This window comes from Phalacrocorax aristotelis, chromosome 6 (genome assembly GCF_949628215.1).
Source record: "Phalacrocorax aristotelis chromosome 6, bGulAri2.1, whole genome shotgun sequence".
NCBI lineage: Eukaryota > Metazoa > Chordata > Aves > Suliformes > Phalacrocoracidae > Phalacrocorax > Phalacrocorax aristotelis.
The window spans coordinates 59,513,912-59,530,955 of record NC_134281.1 but is presented as its reverse complement, the minus strand read 5'-3'; the positions used below and the strand labels follow the sequence as shown (position 1 = coordinate 59,530,955).

The 17,044-nt window shown below is 43.6% G+C and overlaps 1 protein-coding gene across 2 annotated transcripts in view; it reads left to right on the top strand.

Moving 5' to 3' along the window:
* Positions 1 to 17,044, top strand: part of DPYD (dihydropyrimidine dehydrogenase) — a 368,160-nt gene that overhangs the window by 315,913 nt on the left and 35,203 nt on the right. For both annotated transcript variants that reach the window (XM_075098192.1, XM_075098193.1), the window contains one exon: positions 2,946 to 3,125. In XM_075098192.1, coding sequence (XP_074954293.1) covers positions 2,946 to 3,125 — 180 coding nt within the window. The remainder of the gene's footprint in view (positions 1 to 2,945; positions 3,126 to 17,044) is intronic.

Here is a 17,044-nt window from a genome sequence, read left to right as displayed (position 1 = left end):
AGCTGGACCGCTCTTCCTGCTCTCCACGCCCATCAGAGAAGATACCAGCCGAAGAGGGGGCTCAGCGTTTAGCTTTGCAGGGGAGGAGAGGCGTGCCTGTTCCCAGCGCAAGCAGCAGGAGCAAAGCGGGGGCATTAATGATGTGTGGAGACAGGTCGGTTTCAGTTCTTCTGCAATTTTTCCGGATGCGTGAGTTTGAGTCTCACCTGGTCTATTGCCCCGCCACTTCACTTGTGCTGAAAGGAGGGCACGGTGTCATTTAAACGGGTGATTCAGAGGCAGCCAGGTATGATGCTAAAAACCTCTCACTGTGGTGTAGAAATTGTCATGGCTGATGGGTCAGGGTGACCTTTTATCTTGATTTTGTTCACACCTTTTAAAGTGCAGCAAAGGCTCCTACGTGGATTCGTGGGAAGATACTGTAAGCCGAAAACACAAATCTCACCAACTCATATGTGCGACGTAAGAAATGTCGAAGCCCGGAATGTTTTGAAATTTGCCAAAAACGTGGCAAAACTATTTCTGTTGGTTTTCTATGCGTTAATGTTTGAATCGCTCCTGTTTCAGGCAAGGCCCATAAACATAAGCACTTGCTTTTATCACAGTGAAATCAGTGAACGGCATGTCTTTGGTTAATTATCTGCACCATCGGGCACCATAATCATAAGGCTCCTACAGAAGAGGAGGATCATCTGAAACCACTTGCTAATTCTGTTTCTAAGTCTTTCCATTTCAGATAACGTGGGGTGTTTTTTTTTTAGCGCAGAGATTTACGTTGTTCTTTAAAAAATTGCATTTTGCCTTCGGTTCCGGAACCTACTCGGCTTTCCAGGGAAGGCAAACAGTGCACTGCACATAGACTCGCAGGGATCAAATGTTAGCTCTTAGCGCGATATCATCTTCTGCACATTTTTATATTATTGCAGTTCGTAACACTGCGCCGCAAGATGGAAAACAGTAAAAGCCTCTTTATTTATAAGGTTATTACAGGTATCCTCCAGTGTATCTCACGTGTATACATCCTGTCAAAATATTTCAGGATTTTGACAGCGGTGCCTGAACTTGTTTCAAGTGACGTGACACGGCTTTTAACTGTATTTTTTTACAGTTTTAGTATTTTTAAGAACAGCTAATAAAAGTGTTACCCATGCACTAAAAAAAACAGAGAATCCCTTGGTGAACAAGAAGGTTTAAATAAGCATCAGTCGAGATTTGCAGTTAAATAACCTGTACAGGAAATTATTATGATGTTCTCTATAATTGCAGTGGAAAAAAAAGAAAAGTCTTGAAGTCTATGGAAGGCGTAACAGACCTAATTAATGCCCACACCGTTTCTCCAGAGAAAAAGAATTGGTGTAACGTAAATGCGCTGCACAGAAATTGTTCTTGTGCTTCTTTTCTCGTTCGCCCTTAGCTTTAACTTGTACGGCTGCAGTGTGTTTTGCGATGCGATGTGTACCTGTGTTCAGAATCGCACGTTGTATTATCGCTTCTGAAATGTGAAAAACAATTCTGTATTTCCTGTATTTCCTACGTCTCGATGTCAGCCGCGATCCAAGGCGTGTTCGCCTGACCAGGGAGTGTGGATGTCTGTGCACGTGCACACGTCCGTGCTCTAAAGCAGGCGGCTGTTTCACTGTTGCGTTCATTAGGCGCGTATATAAGCGTGGGTGTTATCAGCAGCATTCTTTTTAGCTTGTAGCATAAAAGCTGAATCAGAGGCTGAAAACACCGACACATCTGGAATTTCAGAGCATTTCCAGGGCCTGACAATTAATGGTACTCAACCAACCCTGCACCTTGTCACTGGTGGATGATTAGAGTTTAGCTAATGAGAAGGTGTTCAGAGGAGAGTCGGGGACTTTTTAGTCACTTGTCAGTTTGGTTGGGGATCTCTGTGGGTTTAAATCTGAGTTGATGACCACAAAGTGGTCCAGCAGGATCCTCGTGAATGGTCGGACTTTTCTCCGCTGTCAGTAGTTTCGTGTTTACATGTTAAGCTCTGCAGGTCCGAGGTCATTGTTTTATATGTTTATAAAGCTATAATGCTATCTGTGTTTCTAAAGTATCTAAAATAAAGCAGCGTGGCTTTCCAGTACCACTGAACGGCAAATGGTGACTAGCAGAAGGGGACCGCTCTGTTCTGCGCCTGGCAATGCTCACCCACACTAACAGGTCAGCTGAAAGGGTGCTGCTTGCTGACACACACTCGTTGGAGCCAGAGTCTTCTCAGGGGTATCCAGAGAAAGGACAAGAGTCAATGGGCACAAACTGGACACAGGACATCCCATTTAAATATAAGAAAAATCTGCAAGGGAGATTGCCCGCTGGACTGGATTCCCTGCAGAGGTTGTGTAGTCTCTTTGGAGATATTCAAACCCCGACTGGATACGGTCTTGGGTAGCCTCCTCCAGCTGACCCTTCCCTGAGCTGGGAGGTTGGACAAGAGAATCTCCAGAGATGCCTTGCAACCTCAGCAAGTCTCTGGTTCTGTGGTTTGCTTGAGTAGGACCTATCTGGATGTGTCTGTGGCTCCTGAACAGAGCAGGCTGGGGCATCCCGCTGTCTGTCTGCAGGCGAAGGTCTGAGCTGGTTTGCCAGTGTGCTCGGCATGCTCAGCGCCAGCGCCGCAGAAGGCATGCTTCGGGCTGGGCTTGCAGGCTTACTTCTTATTTCTTGCAGGCTTATTTATTAGACCAGCCTTCAGGTCTGGTCTAAGGGCTGCCATTGGGAAATCTAGGCATAACTGGTGTTATTGAGTCCTTTTTTTTCCTGAACTGCAGTGGTGGTATCATGACAAAGGATTAAGCGGCCGGTTAATATCCTGAATTCTCATAGTTCTTTCCCAGTGAAGGGTCATCTGATAATCACTAAGTCCAAAGAGCTTGCTAATTCCGTATGCTCCTCAGCCAGGATGTTGCTGATAACTGACTTACATTTCGTAGGTGTGCAGTGCAATCCAGAACCAAGATTTCACTGTTATTGATGACTACTGCACTGGACTGCAAGCTCTTCTTTACCTGAAAAGCATTGAGGAACTTGAAGACTGGAATGGACAGAGTCCTGCAACCATGCAACATCAGAAAGGAAAACCAGTACCCAGAATTGCTGATCTGATGGGAAAGGTATGTTGTTTCATTGCCGTTCCTGTATAATGACACCGTGCCTTGGCTTTGAACGCAATCCCATAATCATTGTATACAGTTTCTGCTATCTACCGTGGTTAACCGCTGCTGCTGTCACAGTTAGTCTCCAGGTCTTCCTCCTTCTGAGTATTAACAAGTATCTGAAGGCAGCTTAAGAAGGCAATCTTAAAATGACTTGATATGGGATAACATTTTTACTATAAATATGGTCTCTCCGCTTGATTCATAACATCAAGTCTTTAAAAAAAAGTGTAGGATGTAAATTTACGAATGCAACGGAAGAAGTTCTGGAACCGCTTGTGTTCGTGAAAGTCAATTCAATTCAGATCGATACTAATACCGTGCCAGAAGTTCCTGGGTGTTCCAGCCAGGGTGCAACATCCAGGAGACGTGAAAGCCCCCCCTAGCACTGGACCTGACCAGCTGAGACAGCTCGTCACAAACCAGCTCCTAGCTGGAACGCTAGATCAGGTAGAAGCGGCCCTCTGGTCATCGTGCCCAAGCGTGGTCTGTCATGTGTGCTGACTCCCAAACCCTCTGCAAGGCAGGGAAGTTCCAGGTGAGGAATAGTGACACCGAGTGATTTAACAGACTCCACAAGGTCATTGAAACCAAAAAGTCTGTGGTGGAATAGGAATGTAAACTATGGTCTCTCTGAAATCCCAACCTCCAGGCTGTCTTTCCTCTCCGCTCTAGTAGTTCCCTGCTACAAAAGCATCTTTGGAGACTTTTGCCGGGCGCAGTGGGTTGCGGCCGCCCCTGTAGTGGCCACCCCTCCGCCAGGGCACCGGCTGATCCATGCTGAGAAGCGGGGAGGCGTAACTGGCTTCCCAGTGCTGCCCCGCTGCCTACTGCTCTAAGCAAAATACCTGCACAGCAGGGAGGCTGAGCTTTTGTTTCTGGTTACTAGAGGGGATCACTTTGAAGACTGATTTCAGTTATACATCATGCCTATTGATTACCCTTCCAAAAATCTGATATAACACTGTTGAAAAGGTTGTAAAAAGTAAAGAATTACAAAAGAATAGGATTTGGAGTGTCAAACGCCTCCAAATCTCTGCTTATCGTTGCTGATGACTGGAGCTGGATTTAGCGGGAGATTAGAGACTCCTATATTGTTGTTGTTCTCTGTGGAGCTCTGAAAATTATAACATTACCTTCCAGGAGAAAAGACAATCCTATTCCTAAAGCTCTGGATAATACGCTGCTTAAAAATAAAGCAAGATATAAGCAGTTTCATTTTCATCTACTTATGTTAAGCAGTTAAACCGGGCTCAACGGGTTATATCTAAACTTCCTTCCTTTAACACCTGTAGGAACATACACAGCCTTTCCCACTCATGTAACAGAGATTTGTTGTAATTCTTTAAAGCTGCGTTCGATGATCTATCTTTGTATTACCTTTGTATTTTACTAAACAGACAACCATTGTCAAAGATGCTTCTCATGTCCTTTTGAATGAGGAAAAAAAAATTATAATTCTTAGTCTTTTCCACTTGTCACTACATCAATAATTAACTTTAAAAAGATAACGTGAAAAGATGCTTTAAGGAAGCATTTAATAATTCAAAGGAATCTTAACTTGAAACAGGTCACATGAAAAAGAATGAAAAACAAAGCCCTGTGTAATCTTGTCTGGCTGATTCTGTGAGACATTTAAAAGGAGCAAGGCATACAGAATATAACTGATTGTGTATTTGATTGCCCTTAGCGCTGGATTACATCATTGGATCATTGCTACTAAATAATAGCGTATAAAGTTAACCAGGCTGCGTCATTGATAAGGTAGCGATTTATTTTAGGCATAAGCTGTGGATGGCTCTTTGTCCAGGAACGAACATTCAAGAGAAAAGGAAGAAAAAGAATACAATTCGGGTAAAAAGAAATACCGTGATAAATGATCCTACTAGGGGCAATCAAATACAAAGGCCTGATATCATTAATATTTATAATATCATAATTAGCAAGTCTCTGCCTAAGCAGTGTTATTAGTGTAACTAATTATGTTATCATAAACTAAGTTTGCAGTATTATAGGAATCAGTATTCTTACCTTCATAAATTATTATCAATATTGGATTTCATGTACTTGTGCCTAGTGAATTTAGTTAAGTAGTTTCATCTAGAGTCAAACACAAATATCTAGCTCGCTTGGCAGCAAGTCATAACACACACTTCGATTCTCTTTCCAAGATAAATTCAGTAAAAAGCATGTCCTTGCTCTCTATTTCGAAAAGAGAAAACAGCCCGTTGACGCGATGGACGCGTTCTCATCGATACAAGTAATGCGTAGGAATGTATACGTTATACGTGGGGTAAAATGTGACGGCCGATATCCTGCATTATGGTTTTAAAAACTTATAAGGAGCTGCCCAAGTTTGACTTGGTATTACTGTGAGGTGGAAGGCAGTTTCTTCAGTAAGACCCTGTGAGAAGCGAAACAGCAAATACTGATCGACTTTTGCATTCGAAAAAATAAAAAAAGAGGTGAAGATGCCAATTTTGGTAGGTTGGATATTTGGTGCGGTAAACGTTAAAATATAAAGGAATTGTTACCGAATTCCAATTAATTTTCATATCGGATCACGGGGGTAAGAAGTTCAGGCAATTGACAATTTAACGAGAAGGAACTGAGGGACAGGAATTATTTTTGACAGCATCGAGAACCACTCGCCTTCTGATTTTGTACAAATTCATTGAGCCTCTCCCAGTCTTGAGCATATTACGGTTAGGACCAGTCCTATTCCCAGCTACCTATGTTTATGATAGTATCTCTTTTGACTCACAGGGCAATATCGAAAGGCAATGTCCATATTTTTATATAGCAGTGCACTATTCTTTCGATAATTCATTTGCTGTCCTGGTTTCAGCATCAGAGAGATGCTGAGTGTGGAGTGTTGCCACTGGAGAGTGACACAGCAGAGTTTTGTCATGAAATATTGTAGTATTTGATGACCAGAGTAAACTAAAAAGTAAATACTTTCTTCTAAATGGTCCACCTGACATCAAACTGAAGCCGTCTGGCCGTGCAGTCACCAGATAAATGGCAAACTGAACAGTTACCACTGTCAGTTATTGCATGTATCACAATATTTTCCTTCCTAAACAGAAAGAATACTAAAAATACTGTGCTAAATAGTGCCAGGTATTAAGCACTTTAATAGCAAACATACCAACTTCTGGCTGAAAAAGAGACTCGCGTTGATTAGTACCCGTTCATGCGTCTGCATTAATGAAACTAATACTTCCGTCTGATAATTTATAGCCCTTAACATATGAGAAGCATCATAGCGCTGGAAAATATTTTGGAAACTCGAGTGCTGTTTTTATGGTTTTCACTGTTGTAGAATGTAGTTTTTGGTCTGTAGACCCTAAATTTAACATCTTTGAGCCAGCTAGCAGATATTTTCTGACAGTCTTTTCAACAGCGCTAGCTTTTCCCCCTTCGCTAGCACAGCAGTTGCTGCTGGAGTCGATACTCGCCAGTGTCCAGGATGAGACCTGTGGTACTACGCTGCCCGTAATAGCAGTGAGATTCCCGCTTAGAAACGCTCGCCTCGGTCGTGGCTTCCAGCCACCGGGTGATCCTGTTTCCCGCAGCTCCGACTATTTTGTTCATCCTTTCCTGTGGTTCTAGCCTCACCCGTAACGGCTCCAAAGACAGTCCTAGCACAGATGCTGCGTCAGGCTCACAAAGGTGGACAAAGCCGGTCTCCTGGGCTTCCTTCCTCATTCCTTTTCTGATGGCTTATTTATTTGGGTTGGGGTTTTTTTTCTTGTGGGAGGACCCGATGTTTGAAGCCTTGACACAGATGACTGTCATTAATATCACCTCTGAATCACCTTTCCATTAAAGGCGTGGAATAAAACTTGTCAGCTTGTCTCAGCTATAATCTCAGCTTGCAAATCTTGACTCCGAGATGAGAGAATGGCAAGGTAACGATGACACCATACTGCTGCTCGCTGACTCCCTCGAGGAAGAACTGTTGTAAAAGCACACTTACCTCAGCATGAATTTAGGGCTGAGATCAAGCGTATGATGCGATCCAGCAGACAGTTAAGATGTAGAGCATGCTTTTACAACCCAGAGTTATTAGGGTGGCTGTGCAGGAGAGGCGGAGAGCACAGGTAGTGTCCTTATAATCCAAAATTAACAGAATTATGTTTTAGAATAATGTTCCTGAGTTTCTCAGGAAGATCCGTGGTGAGGTGCGATAAAGATAACTCTGTTCTCACCAGGATAAGGTACAGTATTCCCCGGAGGTGCAGTTTGATCTCATGTGTGTAGTCACTGTCTCACCTTGTCTGTTTATTACAGGACTCTCTTATTAGTTGCTCACTGATCTTACCCCAGAGAGCTGAGGTGATTACGTGCCAGAAATGCACTGGTGTCAGCTGGTGGTCGCAGAAGTGTTACAGTGCTTTGCTGTACAAACTTCCACCTAATGTCAGCTGTAAAAATCATACTTAGCGCAACGCCAGGTGGCTAAACATGAAAAATATGGCAGCGTATCCCATTGGTAGGAAGAGATAAAGATATGTGGATGTTTCATACCTTGCAATCAGCACCATTTGTTTGATCCCGTCTAAAAAGAAGACAAAGAAATAATTTATAGCATCTTAATTCCAGAAATATCCAAAACCCAAACCAAACTGGTTTTCATAGTGAATGCTCCTCAACTATTAAGGTTGTGCCGTGCTGGAAATGCTGGAACCCTATCTGATCACAACACATTTATAGAAGGTGGTTTTCTCCAGCAGACAGATGAGAGAGAATGATCCTGAACATTCACAGTGTATGAACTTCAGTGCAAATTCTCATCACCTTAAATTTAGCAGGCTGCAGATTTTGTTCTCTGAATGCACCGACTTCCCGTTACGGCTACAATATATATGTACTTCCTTCAGGTATCTACGGGTGCTGTTCAGCTGCCTTCTGAGCAGTACGAACCCACCAAATTCTAACTTGATTGCAGTCAAACCTAAGTAGCCTTTTGTACGGCAGAGACGAAACCTTGCACTACCATCGAGATTTCATAGAAAATATTAAATTAGCTCTTCTATTAAATAAATAATACACAAACTCCCAGCCACGCAAGAACACTTTTGCAATGCACACACCAAGTTTTGGCTGCCTGCAGGTTCTTCCAGAGCTCTGACGGCCTTCGCTGGGCAGAGGTTTTCACCCGTCATTTTTGGAAGTGCTCCTTGTTTGAGAAGGCACGTTGGTCCAGTACGGTGAAGAACTGTCCCCTTGTTTCCAGCACTGCATAAAGAAGGCAGAACAAGCGGTATTTGTGGCCATGTCCGGAAATAACAGACCGTCTCACCGTGTGGTGGTAATAGAGATTGCAATAAAAAGTTGCCACTGATGAAGAAACCGTTTTCCCCATATTTCCATCACCAGTTCTGAAGAGTCGGGGGGGGGAGGGAATTATTCTGGGCCGTTTGATCCTTTTTCCCATTAGCTGAGGTTTGCACCTCAGCTAGAAATACAGCTCTCAGCCAGATAAAGCCTCTTAAGAGTGAGCCAGTATTGATCAAGAAACCTCTTGGTTTAGGATATTGTGGGAACAGCACACTCAGGGACCGTTGGCGCGTACGCTTGTTGGGTTGCCGGAAAATAAGGCTCAGCCAAAAGGGATCTGAGCCAGCACCTGCAGGCAGATGAGGAAGTCGGTCCTTTCCTCCTGCCTCCCCCTCTCCCTCCTTCACCTCCTCCCCTGAGATGAGGAAAGGCCTCCAGAGGCGTGGCGCCCGCCGGGAGCCTGGTGATCCCTCCCCGGAGCACCACCGGCACAGCAGACCTCCGCACCCCGCCGCGCAAGGCACGCTTACCGGCTTTGCTGCCGTTGGTGAGCCTCCCAGCGCCTGCAAGCCAAAAGCCATTACGAGCAATCCCTGGCCTGACCAATTTGTAGAAAAAAGGACCTCTCTAACATTATTTTTTTTTCCCCTAACTGGTCTATTATGGAAGTTTATGTTGTGATTATCTGCGGTGCTGTTTCTCACGGAGACTGCAGGTTGTTACATAAAATGTATCTTCCCTAACGGTGAAGGCATTTGCAGTAGACATGGATGAAACAAAAGGAACCAGGATTATTAAAGTGGATTTAAAGTGGATTTAATCTTTGTGGGTTTTATATGCACTGTATGCTAAATTTGCTTCGAGCACCGAGTTTAAAGTTTCATACTCACAGCCAGCAAATGTGGCTATTAAGAAACCATGTATTCACGTTAACTCCTTGGCTGTGGCAGTTTTAGTGCGTTCACTGCTGGCAACGGCCATCAAGCCAGGAAAATCCAACTCCTGATGCTAAAGGATTTAAAAGGGAAAACAAAAAAAATATCCAGGCACTGCCAAAAATACATTATTCTTTTTTTTGTACTCTGCAGTTTGTTTTACTTAGGGAAACGGCCTGGTCATACCCTGCAGCATGCATTCATTACAGTGATCTTTGACTGGCAGATGCAGAGTAATAAGATGCATATTTTAGTGCTTATTATAATACCCTGTCCAAAAACAACTTGACAAATTTGTGATTTCGACAGTATCTCATTTTGCTGGCTGCAGTGCTCTGTGATTGCCTGGTCCACGTGGCTTCCAGATTATGCATACCACCAATACTGCTCATTAAAATGGCCACAGTTCACCAGTTTCGGTAGCTTGGAACGAACTTGGAATGAATTATTATACAACAAAGAGGCTGCTGTCATGCAGAACAAAAGACAAGCAAAAGAGAGCTTTGGCTTAATGAGGCTAAGTGAGTGTCTCCCCTGCATCACCAGCTACTTGACGGCCTTTGAGCACGGATTTTTTTCTCCACAGGCCAAAACCTTTGGTCTATTATTTTGTGTTTATGCACCTTGAGGCTAATATACATTTTAATATGCTGCACATGGAGAAAAAAAAAATCAGCCATTAGATTAGAACATGTGCACTCGCTGTTAAGTTAATGACAGCCGAACATAGAGATAAATTTAGGTTTTCATATTTAATTATAGCACAGCGCAGTACGTTTAGCAAGGATAAATTGCACTATTATTATGCTTCATTTTTTTTGACATCTTTTCATATTAACCATGCGCGCTTACCCCCACTTCCTCCCCAGTGTCACACATAATGTCTCTGTGCATCATCCTTCTCTAACACCGTTAATTTTTTATTCTGTACAGTTGTATGTGTATTGCTGTATTTGTTACTTAGGGGTTAGCTTGCTACTTGGATAAAACCGTTCGAATCAGCCCTTGTGTTAGGTGACCTACATGAGCAGCAAGGACAGAGAAGACACAAAAAGAACTGGCCTGCGTGGCCAGACGTGGCTTCTCACGTCTGCTCCCGGAGCAGGGCTTCCCAGCCCCTCTGCCCCGCGCGCCGGCCGCGCAGCCGCGGCCCCTCTCTCAAGCAGCTGAATTAGAAAAGCCAGAGGAATAGCGCGTGGAAGGTTAAAGGCGTTCCGCAGAATTCTGTAGTTGGCTAATATCGATACGGGCGGCGGTGGTGTTGGTGCCAAACGTCTCTGTTCTGAAGAGTTTAGCGTTGTTTTATTGTATAGGAACTAAGAGAGGGCGAATGTTGCTAGGCGGTATGTGCTGCTTGCTGGGGCTTTGTACGTGCGTTACCTCTGCTCCTCAGAGCTGTTGCTCCACGAATAGCGTCAGGAATTAGGCCAGGCTTCAGCCTTAAAGAAGACAATATGAAATTAAACGTAGAGGCAAGCTGGCACGCAGTTCAGCCTTTGCATGTCCTCATCAAGTTTAATGGGAGTATGTGACAATTTCTGTGCTGCCACGGATTCGATGGCGGTGTTGGACTATTTGTTACTGCCTGAGAGAGCTCTTAGGTTTGCTTTCAGCTCGGTGCTGAGCTATTCAGGTAGCTGTGGTTTGTGAAAAATATGTTTGCATGCTTCACAAAATTAAGGAACTACTGCTATTTTCCAAAGTGGATTAGAGCAGGTAATAACTCATAGGAAGAAGATTTTCCTCCTCCCGCTGTGTGTATAAGCAAGTAGAAGATATTATGCTACAGGCTTATTCCTAGATTATTCCTTATTGGATAGTTGTTTCGCGACAAAAGGCACTGTGGCTTGATGACCAGAGGGTCATGACAGGAATAATAATCACCATATGAAAGGGTGTCTGGATCTTGGTGATAAAGCATTCCTCATCGCAATCAGTCAGCACTTGCTGGTGCAAGAATTTTCCTCAATGGCAGAGATCAGCTTTTTCATATTCATTGAGAGCAAATCAGTCTCTCTCCCCCCCTCTCCCTCTCCCCCCTCTTTCTGCAACCCTCAGTTCCGTGCCGGCTTTTACTGCCAACGAGATTTTTCTTTGTCAGGTGAAACTCGTGGAGTTTGGGGATGTTTAGGACACTGCAGTATTCGCGGGATCGGTATTAGTTGCAGGGCCTTATTCTTTGTGTCCTCGCCGGGTGCAGCCCTGGTCAGTAGTGGCTGGTAGCTAATTGTCTACTGTTCAAGCACTAGAAATGTGCCGGCAATTAATTTATGTGTGCAAAACTCTTCTCCCTGATTTCCTAAGTGCGGATTTTGATGCAAATTGCATCCGTGAAAGCAAGGTTGTGCCTTTCAAAATGTAAGCTATAATTACTAGTCTGAGAACCTGATGATATGAAATTCTTCCTCTAGAATCTACCCCTAGTGAGAGAAGTCATTTATTAACAATATTGTGTATTTCTAAGCAGTACTTCTAACCATCTTTTTATTCATTAAGCGCTGGCAAAATGCTTGATATTATATGAGACGTAGTCTTATGGAGTTGCAGGTTATGTCCTACAGCCATCCAGATGGCTTAGAAACGTCGATGCGATCAGAAACGTCTCTTCTGTATCTATAGGTAGCTATTATTAGTAAAACCCACTTTTATTTATGTGTTCCCATTTTGTTTGTGGTACTAGTCACAGAGGTACTTACTGATCTGCATGTAAAGGCTTGGGCTTTTAGCTTCTGAGAGAATTGTGGTCCCTTTAAACTTCTCATCTAAGAAAGCTGTTCACTTGGATAGCAAGGTGCTCTGCGGGCCCCGGTGCCAAACAAAGTCCGTGCTATCGGTCACAGACAGCAGACTAAGTATTCATTTTCAGCCTGTTTTCCAAGAATTACGTTATTCTTGTGCTAGTTTTGAGCGGAATTTTGACTACAACACCGCTCAGTTCTCTCAGGAACAGATTTGGCCCTGGAGCACGGCCCTGGGTGTAGTGACGTGCACATATGTACGAGAAATCTCGCAGGAGTGATTTATGGGGAGAGGCTAAAGAAGCTAAAACTCGGGGGTGTCTATATGTCCTGCCTAAATGATGTGTGTAAACATCAGAGGTGGAGAACTCTGTGGTCTACAAATATTTAAAGTTTGCAATCAATTGAGAGAGGGGGATTTTACGAGGCAGAGTGAGAACTCAACCAAGACTGATGAGCTGAATTGGGAAAAAAAAGAAAAGGAAGAGTCTAGGGAAAGCAGGAGAAAAATTATCCTGATTGGAAGGAAAGGCTTTTTGTAGAAATGATGGAGGTTTCATGCTGGGCTGCTGAGATTAAAGGTAGGGAGGACTTTTAAAACTTGAACGCATGAAGACTAACAGAAGAGCTGCTGCGAGAAATTTCGGGTTGCCGGGGGTACGTGCTGGACTTGTAGACTTTTCCTGTCTGGTTTGCACAAGGTAGCCTACGGCTTTTCCAGCATTGCAGCTGCGCACTAGGGGCTCTCCGCGGAAGCCACGGCATCCTAACAAAGTGTTCAGGTGCTCACTCAGTGTAAGCTGGAGCTAGCAGTGTCTGGTAATACGCCATTGAAACGTCTTTTTGCTTAAAGTTTAAGGTCATACTTAAGGAACATGATTACGTCCTTCCCCACCTATTTTATTTTTATTGCCGTAAAAATCCTTGGAGGCTTTTCTGTAAGCTTGCGTGGTTTTGATCCAACCACGTGGATGCCTCAGCAGTCAGAGCAGTACTTCCTGAGTTTTTATGGGCAAATGGATGAAAAATATCTTTCTGCTTCATTGCCCATACACTGGAACGGGGCAACTGCTCCCAGTAACTGGACAGAGCTGTTGGGCACACCATTTCTCCGTGTAGGAGTCGAGAGAAGAGATTTCTGCACTTTGCTGACCTACTCATGCTGTACAGAATTCATTAAGGCCCAGAAACTGTGTTTGGGTCGTTGGAGGGAACAATTACAGCCAGCCTGTAATCTGCTGCTCCGCAGCACGCTGGGGCTCCGTAATAGTTTGAAGGGGCCTGGCAAGAATTTTATTGATTTCTTGGGATCTCATTGAGGCTGATTGCACTTGGGTCCTCTGACGGTTGGCGCTTAAGAGCACCTACGCTAGCTGTTGTTAAGAAGGCGGGTGTAATCCTCACGTAGGTACGACCTTGTCTGCCCTTCATTAAACTCAGCAGATAAGTTTTAATGAAATAGCTCCCTTTTATTTTTTATGCCACGGCTGGTTTTGATTGCCACATTTGGATCTACGCAGTGTAAGTCAGCCACTGTATAACCCATATATTGGTCAGGATATGTCATATGATATATCTGCTCTTTCGTTAATCATTTTGTCTCTTTCCTGTTTGACTGCTTGGAATAATTAATGCTTTTTTTTTTTCCTATTACTATGTTGTATTTCTTCTGAGTTGCTGATTTATTTATACATAAAAGCTATAAAATACCTTGTTGTTTTATATAGTATGTCTGGATTCACAAGAAACCCAGAAGCGTGTCGGTGAAATAGTAAATTTTTTTTAGATCATTCAAGACAAGACCTTGCAGTTGAGTTTAAAGTAGTTGGATTTCAGAACCTATCAACTCTAATTTTATTTATACTACCCATCATTACCGCATAGAGCGTTACATCCGAGATGCTGATCTTTACTGTTTTCTGAGTAGTTGTGCTCTCATTTAAAATATTAAGTGTATGCCAAAAGGCACCTTTCCCAATTCCAGATGAAAAGTCTAATCCAGACTCTGTAGCAGTTTTCCACTGCATTTACCGAGCCGCCTTCCAACCGTTGAGCACTCCTGACGTTCTGTAATGTCCATTTCAAAAACTTCCATCTGCAGACTGCAAGCCAGAAGGCTCGTTGTGAACCCACAAAGCTCTACACGCACAAATGTATCTACATTTTCTCTTTTGCTGAAAATGCATCACTGAGCTGTAAACCACTCACGTGCCATTTATGTTAGCTGAAATGATATTGGGAAACCTCTAAACTTACCCGTTAAAGTGGGAGAAACAAGAAATCCTTGGGTGACTGTAGCATGAGTGTGCCTTTCGTAATCAACGTTTATAAAAGAGCACCCAGAGGGAGGGGGCGCGGTCTCTCGGAGCTGCCGTTCTGGGGGGTACAGAGCAGGGCTAATAAATGCCTCACGCTCCACAACTCCCCCCTCTCTCTTCACAACAAAGTCATAAACATTCATTTGATCGACTGCAGCCATTTTGTTAGCAATTTTGTCATAGCTTGGGTTTTGACCTTCAGTGCCTGGTCTGTGGGTGGGCTTCTGTGCCCCTGCTGCTGGATTTTGGACTTAATTACCAGGATAAAGCAGATGGAGGAGAAACTTCGTGTTTACATTTTTCCATAAGACTTAATTTATTTCTGTGCTGTTTGTCACGGAGGTATTTTTGTCTGCGTAGCGTGAATGCTTTGCAAAGGTATTTATAACGTTTCAGCGATGAACGTGCAGTCTGAAAAGCTTGAAAGTCTGCCTCTCTGCCTCCGTTTAAAAAAAGCATTTCCTTCCCACCCAGTCTGTATCTGTAGTTGTCTAGTTACTGAACGGCGGTTTGGGAGGGCATGCCTCTATGAAGTCTGTTTTGACTGTTGTGACTGTAGGAGTACTGGTTCATAATTCAGCACGCACTGGGAGTATAATTTTTAGTTCAGAATTGAGCATTTATTTTGCAGTGGAGTCCTAACACGGTCTGTTGTAAGCATCCAACTTAACTGTCCAAAACACCATCCCCAGCTCGTCCACGGAGGGAGGTCTCAGTTCATGGTATCTGACTGGTTCAGTTGCCCTTAGGAGTCTCCAGCACAAGGAGTGAAGCTCCTGGCCATAAGCATTCAAGTCAGATATCAGGACATTGGAAAAGTTGAGCGTTACACGCTCAGAGTGGGATTTATTTGCCTCCAGATGTGGTTTAAGACCTTACAGGTGTCTGAGGCATCTCTGCAGGTCTGGGTCTTGGAGCATGGCACTAGAGACCCGTGGTGGTGGGGATGAACCCTTTCCTGCCCAGAAGCTTAGTGTGGTTCAGACACCGAAAGCTTGACAAGCAGAAACACAGAGTCAAAAAAGGATGCGGAAAGCTGTTTCTAAAAGCATATGCTCTGTCAACCAGGGAGACCATTCCTTGTCCAGCGGGAGCAAAGAGTCCAAGTGAAATACTGACCAGGCTTACTGCTCATAGGGGCGAGGGGGTCAGACTGAAGGGGTTGAGGCATTCGTCCAAAATGTCAGCCAATGCTTTTGAGCTTTTTGAAAGGAAAAAAAAAAAAAGGTACGTGCAGCCATGTGGAAGTTCGTTTTAGAAACCCAGAGCTGAGAACTGTGACCAGCCAGCCACATTTAAGCCCATCTAGCTCAAAGACAAGTAAGCCTCTGCTGTTCATTTAGAGAGTGGAATCGGATCAGGATATGACACATGGCTCTTGAATAGTACCTACGTACTTTGAATATTTGCTTCCACATCTCTAGTTAGTTCAGTTAAAATTCATTTTAAATTCATTCAAGGCTAGCTTTGTTCATTCAGCCAGGATATACTCAGTTGCTGCTGTGGAAGGGACTGTGGCGCAGCATAACTTTTTGTACCAGTACTTAAGGGGCAGCTACAAAGATGGAGACTCCCTTTTTACGCGGAGTCCCATGGAGAGGACAAGGGGGGATGGACACAAGTTGCTCTTGGGGAGATTCCGATTGGACACAAGAGGGAAATTTTTCACAGTGAGGACAGTCACCGTTGGAATAATCTCCCCAGGGAAGGGGTTGGCTCGGCCACGTTGGGCACCTTTAAGAGCCGTCTGGACAGGGTGCTGGGCCATCTTGTCTAGACTGGGCTCTGCCTAGAAAGGTTGGACTAGATGATCCCTGAGGTCCCTTCCAACCTGGGATTCTGGGGTAACTTGCTTTCAATTTCAAGCATTGAGAGGTTGTACAGTGTTACCAGCCCAACACAAGATGCTTCTACAATGCAACTGCAATGAAAACTTGGAGACTCAAGAATCAGATAGGTAGTGGTGCATATATCAAAATCTCCGCTCATAACCATAGTCAACTCTCCCTGCCTCAGTCCCATAAGGGTACTTTAATTTTCTTCCTGTCTTGCAGCTCATAAACATGCTTCTCATCACAACACACACCATATGCTGTTGGAAAAGGGCTGTAAAGTTTTATAGATATATTTGAGGCCATTATAAAAGTATAATAAAGTAAAAATAATGCAAAGAAATAGAAATTATTGAACAACTGAATTAAAATATTAGGCTGGGGTGCTTTGATTGCTTTTGGATTCTGTTGGCTTTTACAGTGATGAAAGGACAGAACTCTTTTTTTAGAGTGAAGAAAATTAAGCATTTTGATTTTAACAGTACTTGTAAACATTTGCTTAAACACCCAGGTAATTTCAGTATGTTGCTGAAGGCGGCTGAGTTTTAGCTCAATCAGTGCAAAACTGATTTTTGATGTTTATCTTTTGAAAACGTTTTACTTGGTTTTAGGGAAATACTCCTAGTTCAGAGGCAAAACTTTTTACTCGTGCAAATTGAACTGTTTCGTAATTAAGTAGCGTTACAATGAAAGTAATAGTACAATAACGGCGGCAACCAAATTACAGATGCTTTGTTTAATGTGAAATCAGTTTCAACCCAAAATGTG